Consider the following 19,157-nt stretch of genomic DNA (forward strand, 5'->3'; position numbering starts at 1 on the left):
CAGGGCCGCCGGGGACTGGGGGACAATTTTTTGTCGTGTCTGTCATTTAGGGGGATTTGGCGTAATTGCCACGCTTGCTAGGCTGTGCTTAGAAGGCGCTGCTGCCCACCCTCTAGTGGTTTTTCCTCTATCGCCTCTTACGATACCCACGGGATGAGATGGGGTGAAATTGCAGATACCTCTTTAAGGGATAAATCTCGCGCTACGTGATTCATTTGTTTTCTATGAAAGCATCGTTGCTATTATTATTTTAGTTTCTTAGATACGTTTCTTTTAATCGTTTTTTTTTTGTTAAATATTTACTGTAAAATGCCAAAGTGGTCTGTACAACAATAACTATGAAGATTGTTTGTAGTTTTATGTTTGTTAGTTTTGATTTGTTCAAGTGGAGTTAGTGAGTAAGTGAGTTTGATTTGTAAGAGTAAAGTAAAAACGGACTGATTACTATGGACAAAGATTTTATAACGTTAATATTGACGCTAATTTTAAAGGCAAATTCCAAAGAGTTTCGCTAGAGTTTTTTAAGATTTTTCAACAGAAGTTCCTAAAAAAGATGTTTAATTATAAAATAAAACATTTTTTGCAACAAATAAACTAATTTTTATTTTTCAAAATCTTTAAAACACGAACGATAAATATGGTCATAATTACAAAACGATTTAAATGCTGGTGGAACAAAGGCATAAATGTACACCTTATTTTGAAAAAAAAGTTTAATAGCAATTAACAAAAAATATTTGGCACTTGCAAACTACATGGCCATATTCACAAATAAATAGGTCGTATTTCATGCAAAGAACAAACACTTTGAAGCAGTACAAAGACGAATAATACGACTCGGAATGTAAAAAAAACTTTAAAATGGCTCTCCTGTAAAATTACAAAAAGTGGAGTTGAGCCCTTGTTCCACCGAAGGTGCGATATGTAAATCACAAATTTTTGTTCCTAGTTTACTAAAAAATAAAGTGATTTAAAATTTAAAAAACATGCTTTCACTGTATCTTATGTTACAAATAGAAAAACGAAAAAATGACAATTCTTTTTGGACTAGTAATACATACCTTCTTCGACGACAGTTCTTGTAGGACATTTTATTTGAGCAGAGAACACACTAACCTATTATGTAATATTTTTGTTCTACAGTTAGTACTGAAAACAATTTCTGAGATTGTCTGGACCGTGATAACTTACTACACAATTTGTATGACTATAAGACTGTTAAATAATATAAATATTCGTCTCGTCGCGATACTCGTGTATGTCGCACGCGCCGGCCGATCATAAGTATCGTAGATAATAAGTGAGTTAAGTTAGTTTTATTCGCGCACCTGTTTAACAGGTTGCCGCTGAAGTTTAAGAATGAATGAGACTGAGTGTGATCAGGAAGTGAAATATGTTGACATGAGTGAGGAAGAAGAATTACGTGATTGGGGATCACCAATTTCGACGGAGAAAAATAAAGAAAAACAGGAGCACTTTTTTATAGAGGTAGTAAACAATTGTCAGGATAGTGGTAAGGAGAAAGAGAATTTAAGTACAGACAGACCATCAAAGCGAACGAGAGAGGAAGATGATATAGGATGGACAAAGGTGGAAAAAAAGATTAAGAAACAGGGACAAATTAAGATTGAAGTTATAATTTCGAGTAAAGAAAAATTGCCAAAACAGTTTGCGATTGCTAAGTTATTTACAGCTCTTAACTTTATCGACATAATTAAGATCAAATATATTAACCCATATAGAATTAAGATGGAAGTTCCTAACGAGGATTATGCGACTAAAGTTATCAATTGTTCGGAATTTGAAAAAAGAGGATGGAGAGTACATCGGGAGATGGATGTAAACGTATCGCATGGAATTATAAAACATGTGGATCTTGAGTTGACTGAGGACCAGGCTTTAGAAGCAATTAAGTGCCCTAATAATGTGCAGGTTTTGTCTTTTAAACGGTTAAAACGAAGAAACGAGGCTGGTGAATGGATACCGAGTGAAGTGGCGCGTATTGACTTTAAATGCTCTTACTTGCCAGCATATATTTACATTGATAATTTACGAGTTAGGGTTGAGCCATATATTTTTCCTGCCACACAATGTTCAAGATGCTGGAAGTTCGGTCACCCTAAAGCTAGATGTGCATCACGCGTGATCGTCTGTCCTAAATGCTGTGGTTCTCATGAAAATTGCGAAACTATGCAATATAAGTGTGTTAACTGTAATGGTGATCATATGGCATTGAACAGAATATGTCCTGTTTATTTGAGAGAAAAGAGACTAAGAGAATTGATGGCAGAGTTTAATTGTTCTTATAAAAGAGCATGCAGCTTATATGTGCGCCCGGAGTCAATAGCAGAGCCACACCAAACCATGAAAAATTCGGTGGAAAATCAAGATATCACTACCTCAAACAGTTTTATGAATCTGCCATGTGATGAAAATACGAGTCATAAATATACTCCACTATTACCGGAATTCTCACAATTGTTTACTCCAAAGCGGCCTAAGTCATCGTCGAGTAATAACAACAATAAACGCGATACGAGTAGCAATATAAACCAATTAGAGCAGGATAGATGCAACCAACCGGACCACATTCCACAGCGATCATCTGATGACACCGACGCGCATAGTAATAATATAAACAACGATCGTAAGGTTCAGTTTAGCGAGCTCATATTACGCTTAAAAGATATATTGTTTATTAAAAACTTTACTTTAGGTGAAAAAGTTCATAACTGTGTTAAATGTGTATTTGAATATTTAATACTTGTCGTAGTTGGTAATATTTCTGATTGGCCATATGTTAATTGCATTTTAGAGTTTATAAGTAAGTTTATTAATGGATAACACCAAAATTATTAAAGTGAAATTATTACAATGGAATGCCCAAAGTTTAAGACCGAAATTAAATGCTTTTGAAAATATTTTAATTCAGGAAAAAATTCATATATGTCTATTATCGGAGACTTGGTTAGAACCAAATTGCAGTTTAAAAATTGATGCGTATAATATATATAGACAGGATCGTGATGACTCATATGGAGGGATCGCGATAGTTGTTCATAAATCTATTAAAGCGCAGTGTAATAATATTATTTTACCTAATCGATACATACAAGCACTACATATTAAAATATTTAATTGTTGTTATCTAGAGAATGTAATTGCAATATATTGTCCACCGAACGTTAGTACATCTGGCCAAGACTGGAAAGATTTGTTTTCTAAATGGTCTAGTAAAACAATTTTAGGGGGGGATTTCAATGGGCATCACTCTAATTGGTCAACTAAAAATAATAGTAAGGGTTTACAAATATATGATGCCTCGATTGAATATAATTATGTTTCCCTTAATAATGGCGATTCAACCAGAATTAAATTTGTACTAAATAATTGGCAGAAAAGTTCACCTGATATCTCATTTGCTACTTCAGATATTGCTCTTCGTTTCGATTGGACTATATTAAATGAAAGCTTGGGTAGTGATCATTTAATGGTTTGTATGAGTACAGATATGGCGTTATATACGGGGAATCATATTATAAAGCGTAACTTTAAACGAGCTGACTGGCAAAAATATAAAAGTATTTTACAAGAAAAATTACAAAATTTTAATATTACGGGTGATATTTTAGAAATTTACAATAAATTTATAAACCTTATTAACTTGGCCGCCGATGAATCAATACCTATTACAAATATTTATGAAAAACCCACTTCTAAATTTAGACCAAAACCCTACTGGTCAGCCGAATTATCACAAGCTGTGGCTAAACGAAGGCGTGCGTTAGCACAACTAAGAAGAAATCCTACACCTAATAATTTGATAAATTTTCGACAAAAGGTTTCGTGTGCTCAAAAACTCATCCGAAAGTCTATTACTAAGTCGTTTCATCAATTTTGCGATGGTATTTCACATGTAGCCACTAGTCGTGAAATGTGGGAAAAAATGCGATGGCTTAAGGGTTATAAGAGCGTTAAAAATAATTTAGATTGGGAAAAAGCTTGTATGTTATTAAAACAGTTAACACCAGATTATGTTATACCTATAACACCTTTATTTCAATCGAATAATCAGCAATTAGAGTTACCTATTACCGTTCAAGAACTAACAAACACTTTAAAAATTAAAGATACTGCTCCAGGTATAGATGCTATTTCGTATTCTATGATATATCATTTTCCCAATAAACAAATATTAATAAATGTATTAAATAGAATATTATTTGAAGGACATATACCACCGCAATGGAGAGACATTAAGATTGTTCTAATCCCGAAACCTGGTTGTGACGCAAATAGTTCGTCTTCTATGAGACCTATTTCACTTATATCCTGTATGGCTAAAATACTACATAATATCATAACAAAACGTCTTGAGTGGTATATAGAAAGGAATAGATTGTTGACTAATAAAACGGTAGGATTTAGACGGACACAATCAAGCTTAGATAATTTGGTCAGGTTAGTTTCTCAAATTCAAATAGGATTTTCAACTAAACAGGAAACATTAGGATGTTTTGTTGACGTAAACAATGCATATAATAATGTTGACATCGTGCAGGTTACGCGTAAACTTGATGAGTTGGAAGTTGGGTCGTCTATATGCAGGTATATTTGGATGTATCTGAAGGAAAGGCATATAACTATATATGAATCAGGAACAAATAAATCCATCACAAGATGGACTTGCAAGGGTCTGGCACAGGGAGATCCCATGTCCCCGATTTTGTTCAACATCGCAACTCGTGATATTTGTAGAAATATTAAAGATGTTTATATTTCTCAGTATGCGGACGATTTTGTGTTGTATGTCTCAGGTCAAAACTTAAGATTCATGACGACTTTATTACAAAATGCTTTAAATAGCTTATCCATAATGTTAAGAGATTTAGGATTAGAATTATCGCCAAATAAAAGTAAGTTATGTTTGTTTACGAGGCGTCGATTACATCAACAGGTTAAGGTTTCTATTGAAGATGTCAATCTTGAAAATGTACAGGAGGTTAAATATTTGGGTATTTGGGTGGATAAGTCATTAAGATGGGGAAAACAAATTAAAGAAACATGTAATAAGTTAAGTAGGTTCTTAAATGTTTTTAATGTATTAGCTGGGGCATCTTGGGGTGTTCATCCTGTGCATTTAAGACAATTATACATCTCAATTATACGAAGTAGGTTAGATTATGGAAGTTTTCTGTTAAATACCAGTCCTCTAAGTAATCTAGTAAAATTAGACAAGATCCAAAATCGGGCAATGAGAGTTATAGGTGGTTTTATAAAAAGTAGTCCCATACACGTCATGGAATCAGAATTAGGTTTACCGCCATTATTATTTCGAAGAAATTATCTGGCTTATAAATTTTTATTAAAATCTATGTCTGTCGAAAATGGGGATTCCATAGCAATAATTTCTAAACTAGCTTCAGTGTGTGAAAATTCTCGGTATTGGATTAATAAAAGAAAACCTTTGCTTTCTGTTCTATTCAATGAGTTGTCTGATGTTACTGTACAAAAATCACCAATCTTAGAAATGTATTCTTTGCCAACCTGGGTTACTAATATAGATATAAGGACACATTTATGTTTATGTATTGATGACGTACACGGATCTAAAAGATTCCACAGCTCTGATAAATTATTAAAAAAATCTTTAAATACTATTCAACGAAAATATTCTGATTGCTATCAAATTTATACGGATGGGTCTAAGGATAATAATGGAATTGGGGCTTCATTTTACGATTCACAAGCTAATATAACTGCAAAATTTAAGCTAAATAGCAACATTTCAATTTTAGAAGCGGAATTAGTTGCAATATCTGAATGTTTATCCTACATTTATTCGTGCGAAGGTAATAAATTTGTTATACTTAGTGATTCTAAAAGTGCCCTACAACATATAGCTCGGTGCACCTCAGGTAAACGAGGACTGCCTGTAGCTTATTGTATATTGGAAACATTTTTGAATTTAAAAGATTATGGTAAGGATGTTAAATTTCAGTGGATCCCATCTCATATAAATTTGATTGGCAATGATGCGGCAGATATGGGTGCAAAAATGGGGATTGTGGACGGTATATCTGTGAACCATGTACCTTTTTTTACCAATTTTTTGAGAGAAATTAAAATTAAGTGTTTAGAAAACTGGAAAGAGTATTTTAACAAAAGATCGGTTGAAAAGGGTATATGGTATAAAACAATTCAAAACGAGCCGCCCAAGATACCCTGGTTTTATAATGCAAAATTAAGTCGACAAATGTTGGTTACTAGTTTAAGACTTCGATCCGGGCACGTCCCATTAAATGCATTCGGGTTCATGATGAAAATTGTTCAGTCTCCTAACTGTACAGTATGTAACACGCGAGAAGATGTATACCACGCTTTAGTGGAGTGTGCTCGGGTCGGAGCCGAACGCAGAGGCTTGGAAAAGGAAATTGGTATTGACTTTAGATGTGTGGGAATTTGTAATGCTATCCTTTCTGATCCTACGTCGGCACTGGCGATTAAGGTGTATTGGATGTTTTTAAAATTGGTTAGTTTAAGAGTATAGTGATTTTGTTATGATCAATGGGGCTGACATAGTCGCTAAGCGACCAAAGCCTCTTACATTATACAAATAAAGATTTAAAAAAAAAAATAATATAAATATTATATAAGTTAAAAAAGTCAGCTGGAATCGTTGGAAGGAGAGGACTCTGTGATCAAACATTACATTTTGTAGGACAAATATTTTTTCGAATAATTTAGATAATTATCATCAGATTTAAGAAAAAAAAAACAGAGCTAGTAATATTTTTTTTAGGATCATCAAATCAACAAATTTTATCGATGCTATCCCTATTACCTACCACAATCGAGAGTTTTCGTAGAGAACATTTTTAGACGTCTTATCAAAATAAAGCTACTCACGCGAAATTATTTTGATAATAATCGCGTGCAAAAATGGACCCTGGATCATGGACTATTACAAATAAAGCTTAAAGATTTAGCAGACAACCCAGACCTAAAAAGGTTTATTATCTAAATTATATAATATATCTAATAAATAAACCATACATATATACGTATGATAATTACTCTATATTTGTTTTATTTTAGGTTTGAGCCATTCTGAAGAAGAGGGTGATAAGAATCCTGATGTTTAAAATTTTTATAAAATTGATTTTTTAATAAAAAGTTGGTCGAACTTTTTTATTAGAAAAATAAAGAAACGACTAGATCGATTTCGTGGTTATTATTATTTTTATTTTATAGAACTTTTTGTATATGTTACTGGTTTTTGGTGTTAGGTTCCTCTGAATCAGATTCGGCAGATTAAGCATTTTACAGTCCCCACTCGATTCACATGCGGAGGAATATTTAAATCATTACCCTATACATGGGTTGCTATAGTTCGCGTCATGTAAAAAGAACGCTGAAAGAAACTGGAGGGGGTGCGTTTGCGCATGGGTATACTCGCGCACAAGTACTACTGTTTTATTTTTTAATTAGGCTTTCACTCGCGGCTTCGTATAATAGTTATTGGTAGGTACATTAAAAAATACTAGAAATACAAGTGCGAATAATTCGGACTAAATAAGTATAATAATTATCACTTTACAAAATTACAATTTTTTTTAAACAAAAGCAATAACAAATTTTTTAGTTATTGAAATGTCGTATTCAAAAATAATAATTATCTGTACTCTCGATATTCGTATCTTAATAGTTTTTATGTGTTTAAAATGATAAATTGATAATTGTTTTTTAGTGAAATAAATAGTAAATGGAGAATTTTGTAATTTAAAACTTTTGTGCGCGATAATAATTTGAGTCGACGTCGAACTGTCAACCGCTGTCAACCAATAGCACACCGGCAAGCATACGACAGTGATAAACACTCCCGTCCCCCTACCCCGTACCACTAAATAGACCGATAAATCGCTTCTGCGCAGCTTCAAGGCCAGCGTTCTTTTTACATGACGCGAACTATACCGGTTCATATGTTTCCAACAAGAAACGAAAACTACCTGGATCATGTAATCATGCGAAGCATAGGAATTCAGCTACATATATAATGGATACCACTTTTACCGATCATTGTCCCATACTTGCTTGCTGTGAACTGATTTCCAAAAACACTATTAACTGAGGTAGGGCACAGCAGGAATTTGCTGCTCAAAATATGGAGCAGCCCAACTGGGGTATACCTCGACCTTACAGAAGATCGTAGCTAAAGAATACTGTTTTCAAGCAGTATTGTGTTCCTGTTGGTGAGTAAGGTGACCATAGCTCCTTGGGGGGGATTGGATCGGTAACTCGCTTGCGATGCTTCTGGTGTTGCAGGCGTCTATAAGCTACGGTAATCTCTTACCATTAGGCGGGCCGTACGCTTGTTTGCCGAACTAGTGATATAAATAATTGTGTTTGCTCGCAAACGAAAAAAAAACCGACTTCAATTACATCGAAGAGTAATACAACGTAGATCGACGAAAAAATAATCAAGTAACTACGCGTTTTAAAAGATTACTCAAAAAGTAGTTATCAGATCTCGATAAAATTTATATGCGACCACATGATAAACATCAGCTTTCGATTAAATTAAAAATTATCAAAATCGGTATACCCAGTAAAAAGATATTGCGGATTTTCTAGAGTTTCCCTCGATTTCACTGAGATTCCATCATCAGATCCTGGTTTCCTTATCATGGTACCAAACTAGGGATATCCCCTTTCCAACAAAAAAAGAATTATCAAAATCAGTACATCCAGTAGAAAGTTATACGGTATAATACAACGTAGGTTGACGAAAAAAGCGTCAAGTAAAAACGCATTATTAGATATAACACGAAAAGTAGTTGTTAGATCTCAAATAAATTTAAATGGGACCAATTGACACACACCACCTTTCGATTAAAAAAAAATTGTCGAAATCGGTCCGTCCACAAAAGTCGGTCAAAAGTTCTGATGTAACATACATTTAAAAAAAAATACAGTCGAATTGAGAACCTCCTCCTTTTTTGGAAGTCAGTTAAAAAAACTACAACTTCACGTTTTATTACCTAGGTTGATGATTCAGCTAATCTGACTTAACTAAAAAAGACAGTCTTTTCAGACATTGTCAACAGCACTGATCCAGAGGATGCGGCGAGAAGATTATTACTATTATTACTTAAACACAATTATGGACCTATCTAAAGCGATTGATAAAGATTCTCATCCTCTTCTTCTTATCAAATCGTAAAAATTGGTGTCAGGGGAATTGCTCTGAACCTTCTCAAAAGCCATCTATCTGAAAGACTGCAAAAATTAAAATAAACAATAACATCAGTGATGAGGCAAATCTTACGTATGGAATACCACAAGGTAAGTATATTGGGTCCCACTCTTTTCTTGATATACGTTAATGACCTCTGCAATCTTAAATAAAATACCAAACTACAAATTGTATCATGTGCAGATAACACTGTTCTTCTCGTTCAGGGTATAAATTGGACTGAGAAGCGTGGGCATAGCGAAATGGATCTTGCTGATAAGTTGGTTGTCTAACAACATCTTGACGTTAAATCTAGATAAGACTGTCTTAGATCTTATAGCCTCTCATAACCCTATATGAGAATTTGGTCTGCATTTGTCCATATTTTTATAAGGTTTATGAGACTTTTCTATAGGGATATTTATTACATCATAGTTATTTTATTATTGTACCCATTTTCCTTCGTAGCGGGATAATAAGACAAGGGGATGTAACGTCGCTAAAACTGTTTACCATTGCGCTGGAGCTTGTCTTTAAGACCTATGGGGGTAACATCAACAACGAATACACCTCTCACCTTCGTTTCGCCGACGAAATCATAATGTTTGTGGAGACATTGGAGGAGCTAGGCTAAATGCTGGGCGGCTTTAATGAGTCCTCCCGACGTGTTGGTCTAGGTGTGAATTTGGACAAAATTAAAGTTATACCTATTTAACAACCAAGTTATAACGAGACCGGTACCGGTCGATAGTTACCTTCTTGAAGTTGTTCCGGATTATGTTTAACTATGCCATAACATCCAACTAGGCCGCAACAACTTCGAGAAGGAGGCCGATAGGAGGATTCTACCTGTGTTAATATACTGTAAACAGCGTGGGACGTCCTCCGATCCGTTCGACCGATGATCTACCTAAGATTGCTGGTGTAGGCTGGATGAGCATTGCGGTCTGACTGACAATGAATATGTTGATGATGCCCACAGCTGTCGTGACAGTTTTTTTTTTTCATTTTATTGAAAGACCTGGATAGCGTCGCCTGCTTACTTAGTAGCCACCACAGCAACACTACCCAAAGATTTTAGATTTACTGATGATGTTAAATAAAAGAATATTATTTTGAATAAAAATTTTATTGATACTATTCAGCCTGTAAGATCCCACGGCATAGGCTTCTTTCTCCATGTAGGAGAAAGATTGGAGCTTAATCCACCACGCTGCCCTAATGCGGGTTGGCGAAAATTTTTATTGAATTCTTATTTTCTTGTAACATTACAATTTTTATTAATATTATTTACGAAATATTATTTTTAAAAAACCTACTGGCCCTAATTTACGATAGTTAAATGCAAAAAAAATCTTAAGTTTTCTATCAATAGAGATTTATGCATTTTAAAGATTTTCTCTCTGGTTTGCCTTAGCACTGAATAAACTACAGTAACTATATAAAGTTCTCAATTGAAGTCTAGCTAGCGAGAGGCAGGATTTTTAACATTTCCAATGAACGCCATTTAGTAACGATATTTAGGCACTAGTGTGAATGACAATATAGATGGCGAAAGCGAAGAACTAATTTCTGTAATTCATTCTGTACTAAGTGATAAGACAAACCCAGAGATTCCCTTCAAACGTATATTAATATCTTTCGCCTCGTGCTAAGGAAGGCTGTGGATGGAAACACTCAAATGCCACACTTTTTTACTTCAAAATTTATTAACTTAATAAAAATCTCGTATATCTCAATACCTAATAATTAAGAGCCGCACAAACTCAGGCAGTTTTAATTTTTAATAACTTAGAAAAACTCTTTATAACTCGTTTCGTAGCCGCACGATTCTACACAAAAATTTTCATAAATTCTTAATAACTCTTCTGGCAGTAACAAATCTACCACTTACTCTGACTTATCTATACAAATAAATAAAATTGGAGTGTCTGTTTGTAATATTAAAATAACCGCTTTTTACTATATGCATGTGGATGTATACACATTACATATACCAAGATAACATTTTTTACAATTTTTGTCTGGCTGTCTGTTCCGGCTAATCTCTGAAACGGCTGGGCGATTTTGACGGGATTTTCACTAACAGATAGATAATGTAATAAGGGATAACTTAGCCTACTTTCATTTTAATTTTTTTATTTTATAGCTTTGCGAACTGAACAATAACTATTTTGTTACATTCCATGCGGACGAAGTAGCGAGCACAGCTAGTTAAATGATATAAATTACATAATAATACTTTTTCAGAGTTTTTGAGAGAAAATAAAAATTTCAGAATTATTATTTATAGGTACTTACACTTATAAAAAAATAAATCCAAAGATTTTTTTCTATAAGGGTAGCGTGATAACAATCCATACTTTTATTAAAATGACTCACTTTCAAAATTCAAAAGTTCCTGAAAAACAGCATTAATGATATTCTCACTGTCACAGACTGGAAAAGACAATATCAAGATTTTTATATTAAAATAATAATATACACATATGTACAGACGATTTGATTATCTACCATCATTTGCCAATACTAAAAAAGTAATATCACTTTTACATTTTTTATTTATAATAACATTTAAAGTAAATGACACCTTTATATACAAATGAATGTAAAGCATCAAAACTATATTAAACAATAACAAAATTATCATATACTTATTGTACAATTATTCTAAGCTAATTAATATTTATCTACTAATTTCCTAAAAGTCATTAACATCAAACACATAAGTGGCGTAAGTAAGCCATTTAAAAAACAAAAAAATGTGCGACGATGTTTACACATTTGGAGCTATACCCTAGTTTTTTTAATAACCAGTTTTTTCTACACGATAAGTGAATGGATTATGGGATAACTAGCTGACCTGGCGAACTTCGTACCGCTTTATTTTTTTCTTAAATTTAATAATTACCTATAGCAAATCCTTCAACTAGGATTAATCTGCACACGGTGAGCAAATTTGATTAAAATCGGTTATATAGTTTAGGAGTCCATCGCGGACAAACAACGTGACACGTAGTTTATATATATATTAAGACTAGCGACCCGACCCGGCTTCGCACGGTCGCAAAAACTATCAGTGTTCCTCTACTATAATATGCATTTATTGTACATATAAACGTTCCTTTGGAATCACTCTATTTACTAAAGAAAACCGCATCAAAATCCGTTGAGTAGTTTCAAAGATCTAAACATACAACAGCGAAAAGCGACTTTGTTTTATATGTACTATGTAATGATGTGCGGACTATAGTACTTGTGGGGAGAGAATATGGTACGAATATTATAATATACAGTTATGCGGATTACAAGACATTGTGAGGATAATGTAGATTAAAACTGACTTAGGTGATTGCTTGGCTTACAGGTATTTTGATTTTAATAGTATATTATATTATGTAAGTATAAAATTCTCGTGTTACAATGTTAGTTACAATACTCCTCCGAAACGGCTAGACCGATTTTTATGAAATTTTGTGTGCATATCATAGGTCTGATAATCGGCCAACATCTATTTTTCATTCCCCTAACTTATAAGGGGGGGGGGGGGGGGGGAGGGAGGGGAATAACGTATATGGCAAAACAACGTTTGTGAGGTCAGCTAGTTATACTATAAAATGCAGCTTTTTGGAAGTAGCTTTATAAAATTAAAATGTTATAATCATTATTCGTATATTATTTAACAATATATATGAATTTCTCTAAATTATCACAGTATATATGAAATGTAAAACTACGAAATAATTGAATCTACTGGTATACTTACGTCACTGACGAATATAACGCTTGTTTATGTATACGAACTAAGAAAATATAATTACGTCTCTATTGTTCCCTATGTATTGCCATTTTATTTATATTTTAAATATCTTACTTACTACGCTGTTTTTTTAAAGTTATAAATGACGTTTGTTGAATTTTGGAAAGCTAGCCTTGAAATACTGAAAGCGTAGCTGGAATCGTAACATAGGTATAATATAACACATATATTATAGTTTATTTGGAAACAATACACATTAATGTATAGATGGTGTTCGATCATCAAAGACTTATTTAATATTGTGTCTTATACTTAATACAGTCGAAGCGTATATTCCGATTTAACAAGGAATTCGGAAGACATAATATAAGACATTTTAGATAAAATATTAAATTTTTATAAAATATAAAATATCTATGGTAAGACAATATTTTGAAACAAGAGAAACTAAATTTATATTATTGACATGAATAACATATTGCTATTAAACACAGCTGTTAAACATTTTGATGTTCATACCTACTTCATACTTATGCTATGCTTCACAAAACAACAAAAAACAAATTTCATTACAACAACTGCATACATAAAAAATATATTAATATAATGAAAATTATTTCTAAAAAAACTCAACTTGAATACGTAATAAAAGTCGAAAAAGTTGTGATTAATGACGATAAAATAAATTGATACAAATAAGATAAATATTACCAATAAATAAATTAAATATTGATAAAATTAACTTTAAGATCAGACTCAAAATATGTTATAACACATTTAAACTTTAATTATTTTCTTACAACGGCTGCCATTACTTAAAGGAGAACTTACGAAATAAAAGAAATCCGTATAATTTTAAACCATCAATTTCAAGAAGTTCCTAAGATTCATAAAATTATATAGGTAGGTATATATTACAGTTGTTATTAACTGTAGGTATTTTATGCAAGTATGCTTTGTCACATCTATTGAACATCTTCATATAGTTTAATAAAGACTATTTTAAACTGCTAATTTTTTTTCACTGTCATGACGTTTGGTTACTATCATACTAAGATTCATATTGCATAATGCTATGATTAATATTTATTAAAACTTTCTTCAAACAACATTTGACTTATATATAGAAATAAAAAGTTTCTAAGTCACAACTTCAGATTTTTGCTAGCAGAAAACTCATTTACAATTTTTTTAACAATAATTTTTTTAATGGAACATTTTAATTACTATTTTGATTTACTTTTTAATGGAAGCGCGGCCTTAATCCACCAGTAAAAAATTTACGGCTGCTACTATAGGCAACAAAGGTTGTCATTTTAAAGAGATAGTTTATTATTTATATTTTTTTTTTTGCATTAAAATTTTTTATGACAAATTCCTATAGACTGAATTCCTATAGGCTTGGATGAAAAAAAGACAACTACTTGTTACCCTAACGTACCTATATTATAAATAGGGTATGCAGTTTAAAATTGCACTTCGAATAGACTATGTAAACCTTATTCGAACAATTTTATATTTCTCTAATATCTATAACCAACATATCTTATTAATCTAATAAAATATGTATTATAGTCACTCGTCAACGCAACTAGACTTGCTGGACATATTACATTATAATTGCAAAAGTGACGAAATGGAATAAACATAATTTTGCTGTAATAGGTACAAATAAATGTCAATACGGCAGTATTGAGCGCGGTTCCGATTTAGATATAATAAAGCCGCCGAGTAGAGCCAGCGCGCCGGCGGCTATGAAACGTCACGCGCGTAGCCTCAGGCTCGTGCTGGGAGCGCGCGCGCATGCGCACCGTCATTGAGTGGGCTTCAGGGCTGCCATCTTGCGGCCTCGCGCACGCGCCTCTTGCCTTGTTGTTGTATATTCGAACCACAGTACGTTTGGTATCAAAGTTGTATCTCTTATCATTAGCATTTCACACACCTTTCTGAAAGTTTCACATCAATAACTCCTAAATATACTACGTTCTAGATATTACACGTAAAAGTCGAAAATATTTTTTTTATTATTTATTATTCGTGACGAGAGCGTTACGAATAAAGTGATCGCGCGAGGCGAACGAAAGTTCAGAGGGAGATATAAGTTAGTGAAGATAGAAAGACAGAGTTAAAGACAGTTACGTTTCGTAACTTTTATTTCAGTTGTGTGGTCTAAACCACACTCGTTTTTTATGACTTGCATGTACATAAAAATTATCAATTTTAAGTCAAACTTGCACACACAAACATGTTTGAGCTAAAATATAAAGTTATAAAGAGGAGTAAACATAGTCATTTATTTGGTTTCTTTTTTATTTTATACTTTCATATCTTATTTGCTACAGTAATATAGCCTCTGTCAAAAAAATTGTCTTTGGCATACAGTTTCAAAGACATCCCTGTGACAGATAAACACACAGAAATACTAATAAATAATACTGAATATGTTAGTGGCATCTTCACCATCCCCACATGCCAACATCCTGAGGAGACTATAATTATCTTTGGAGTAGGGTTCTGTACTTCTTAATCATCAATAAAATAATAAAAGCTTCTTGATATACTTACAGAGTCACTAGTTGAGGAAACAAAGGAGTCAGTATTCTATGCACTACAAAGAACCATATAGTGGCAAATATGACTCCGATAATACCGCCGACAATAACCTGTGCTGTTGTGTGGTAGTGAAGATAAACTCTCCCAATGCACACAATTAAAGCTAATATTAGACAGCTACCAACTATAATAATTCGCCATAAGGCTGATATAATGCTGTTATTGTTTATATGATGTAATCTAAAAAATATATATATAATTACTAAATTTAATTTAAGTTCATGAAAGTACATAAGGGGCCATCCATAAATTACGTCACACGTTAAGGGAGGGTAAGGGTCCACTAAGTGTGACATTGTGTGACAAAGGTGGGTCCAAAATTTTGTAACATCACAATTCAAAATATGATATATCTAATTGTAAGTAGTAAAAGATGATATTTCAACTACATACTCAATAACAATTAAGTTAAAAAATTAAACTTTGACTTGTTTTGTTGGCCAATGGACATTAATTAAAATAGAAATAAATATTATGTCGAAATTGATGTGAAAAATTGCATAATATGTGATGGCACAGGTAAGGGGTCTCATAACAGAGTCAAGTTGTGAATAGGACAGGGGAAAAGTTAAAAAATTGTGAAATTCATGTGACGTAATTTATATGATAGGCCACTAAGAGAATACGCTTTTATCAAATAATGTATAATAGAGTTTACTATAACATATGCATAACAAAACCAATGTAATTCATATTTACAATACACAACATTGAGTGAAATAAGAACTATTATGTTACTTATATGGTTTAAAAAATATATATTGGGAATAATCTAATACCATATAAAATAATTTGTTGAAAAAATTTATCCTTTAGAATAAGAAAGATAAATATGATAATTGTTTATTATATTATTTTGCTATTTTTTTAGCAATTGGTAACTCCATAATAAATGATTAGTAAATAATAATAGAATTTATTGTTTTCACTCACCTTATAGCAAAGAAGTATAACACATAAATACTGAAAAACCAAATAAATTGAGCATGTGATGATGGCATTCCATATTCATTGTATAAATGACCTCTGCTGAGTGGTCTTGCTTCACATATCAAATGCTTTAAGATAATGTTCAATAACTCATTTACTAATGTTCCAAAAAAGAAAGCTATCTGTGAAAGATATATATAAAATTTGACACATTATTTCAATAAATTCAATATTTTTTGTCATGCCATGAATAAATTAAATGTATGTCGTGTTACATTTTCCAATCAAAATAGTAAATATTAAAACTAAAAATATATTTAATCTTCAATGATAAAATAATAAAATTAAAATTTAACACACAATTTTTTGGTATTAAAAAGAAAGCCAAAATATTTACTTTCTTTAGATTTTCAAGTTTTAGTATCTACTGGTTTAATAAAAAATTATTTTGTTGTTAGTGCAACAATAAACTGAGAATATTTATAGGCTATAAAACGTCACATTACAATGATAGCAGCAGAAAACTAGCCATAAATAGCACATTGATAGCTGTGATGCATTTTTAGTTTAATATATTATTCAATTTAGCCACATTATTATTTTGTACTTACAGTGTGGAGATCTCTACGGAATAATATTAATGTAACAAATCCTGCACCGATTCCAAAGGGGGCCAGGCTCATAAAAGCAAGAAATTTACCTAAAAGATCACCTGAAAATTATAAACACATTGCGATAAATTTAGTTTGTAACTACTTTGTGCAATAAATAATAATTATATATTTAAATATATATATAAAAATTTGTAATATACCCTTTGGATATTCAACTAAAGTGAGAGCAAGAGGTTGCCATTGGATTTCATTGTTATTTAAAAAGTCTTCGCTCACAAGCGAAGCTGTATTTTCCATTTTTCCCGCAAATAAATAAAAAAATGCGAGTTAAGAATATGATAGATTTTTCTCCTCAATAAATATTTATTTATATTACAACATTGTCTACTTAACAACAGTCAATACACAACGATTACAACGAAAACGAATATCATACGGTATTAGACTATTTTAGTGTTACGGTCATTTTTTGACACTTCAACAATTATGACATGATCACGACGGCAAAACTTTGATGTCATTTTGGTTGTTTGTCAAAATTCAAATTGTCAAAGATTACCGTAATAATTGTGTTTACAGGCAAACGAAGAAAAACCGACTTCAATTATATCAACAAGTAATACAACGTAGGTAGACGAAAAAATAGTCAAGTAAATACGCATTATCAAAGATTACTCAAAAGTTGTAATCAGATCTCGATGAAATTTAAATGTGACCACATGATAAACATCGGCTTTCGATTAAATTATAAATCATCAAAATCGATACACTTAGTAAAAAGTTATGCGGATTTTCGTGAATTACCCTCGATTTCTCTGGGATCCCATCATCAGATCCTGGTTTCCTTATCATGGTACCACAGCAGGAATATCTCCTTTCCAACAAAAAAAGAACTATCAACATCGGTTCATAAGCTACGGAGTTATCCCCGAACATACATAAAAAAATATATATATACGGTCGAATTGAGTAACCTCCTCTTTTTTTTTGAAATCGGTTAAAAAAGAGGAGAATAGGAATTATGAAGTCAATAGGGACAAAACCAGCAATGAGATCCGACAATGACTTTTTAATTAAAAACTTCGAACTTGATATGATTAATTTTATTATGTAACAGAATATTATCTTGATTTTAATAACACCAAACAAGGGAAAATTCTGCTACTACTTAATAGGTATATCCTTTGGAAGGTACAGCTCTTAACAAACCACTGCTGGACATAGGCCTCCCGTAATGTTCATCTCTCCATCTGGTCCCGCTTCCCGCTGGTTCCCGCTGTATTCTTAAGGGTGTCAGCCCACCTGTTTGGAGGGCGGCCAAAGTGGTAAGAGTACTCATGCTCCGTACTGCGACTATCACGCATTATTTTCGAACAAATTTACGTAAAAACGATCTTTATTGCAAGATCAAAATACGATACGAACTGACCTTTAACGACTGACAAATAGACACTTTTAAACAAAATAACGCGTCAGACATAATATTCTAATAAAATTAGTAACATTGCGTGATAGAATATAGGTTTAGAAATTCGAAAAATACCCAAAACCGAATCGGAGCACCCCACTGTCCACGTGGTCTTGGTCTGCCCTACCCTAGAGTGTTTTTTTAAGCTGGAGGCGTGGAAAGAGGGCAGCCCTCGCCCGCCGTGCGAAAACGCGCGAACGAATGCGTAGAGCATGAGTGAGCGTGCTTTCGCACGCAAGGGCGGAAGGGCTTCACTTCCCGTAGCGCCGCAGCCAAGCGTTACTCTAACCTTAAAGGTGGTAGGTTAATTTTTTCGATTTAAAAATTGAACCTCAAAACTTCAACCATGATCTCTCTGTAACAACGAGATTTACACGAAAATAGTTGTCCGGGGGGGTGAAAAACCCACACTACCTCTCACCCCCACCCCTCCCTTTTCCTCCCAACTCCATAAATTTCTCGCCGGGATTGTACATATTTACCAAACCTGATCAATATCAACAAAACTACTTTTGCTAAGTTTACTTAACAAAATTA

The 19,157-nt window shown here is 32.8% G+C and overlaps 1 protein-coding gene across 1 annotated transcript; it reads right to left on the reverse strand.

Moving 5' to 3' along the window:
- Window positions 1-14,022: 14,022 nt before the first annotated feature.
- On the reverse strand, window positions 14,023-17,449 carry LOC123669750 (dolichyldiphosphatase 1-like). The gene is made up of 5 exons (XM_045603341.1): window positions 17,353-17,449; window positions 17,150-17,250; window positions 16,542-16,720; window positions 15,561-15,788; window positions 14,023-14,941 (listed from the first exon to the last, which is right to left on the reverse strand). The coding sequence occupies exons 1-5, from the start codon at window positions 17,447-17,449 to the stop codon at window positions 14,809-14,811; spliced, it is 738 nt and encodes a 245-aa protein (XP_045459297.1). The 3' UTR covers window positions 14,023-14,808.
- Between the last annotated feature and the right edge of the window lie 1,708 nt (window positions 17,450-19,157).

This window comes from Melitaea cinxia, chromosome 3, assembly GCF_905220565.1.
Source record: "Melitaea cinxia chromosome 3, ilMelCinx1.1, whole genome shotgun sequence".
Classification (NCBI taxonomy): Eukaryota; Metazoa; Arthropoda; class Insecta; order Lepidoptera; family Nymphalidae; genus Melitaea; species Melitaea cinxia.

Coding starts and splice junctions, on each gene's coding strand:
- LOC123669750 (XM_045603341.1), bottom strand. CDS start 17,449: ATGGAAAATACAGCTTCGCTTGTGAGCGAAGACTTTTTAAATAACAAT. Junction 15,789..16,541: donor TTATACTTCTTTGCTATAAG/GTGAGTGAAAAC, acceptor TATATTTTTTAG/ATTACATCATATAAACAATA. Junction 14,942..15,560: donor TTTCCTCAACTAGTGACTCT/GTAAGTATATCA, acceptor TGAAACTTTCAG/AAAGGTGTGTGAAATGCTAA.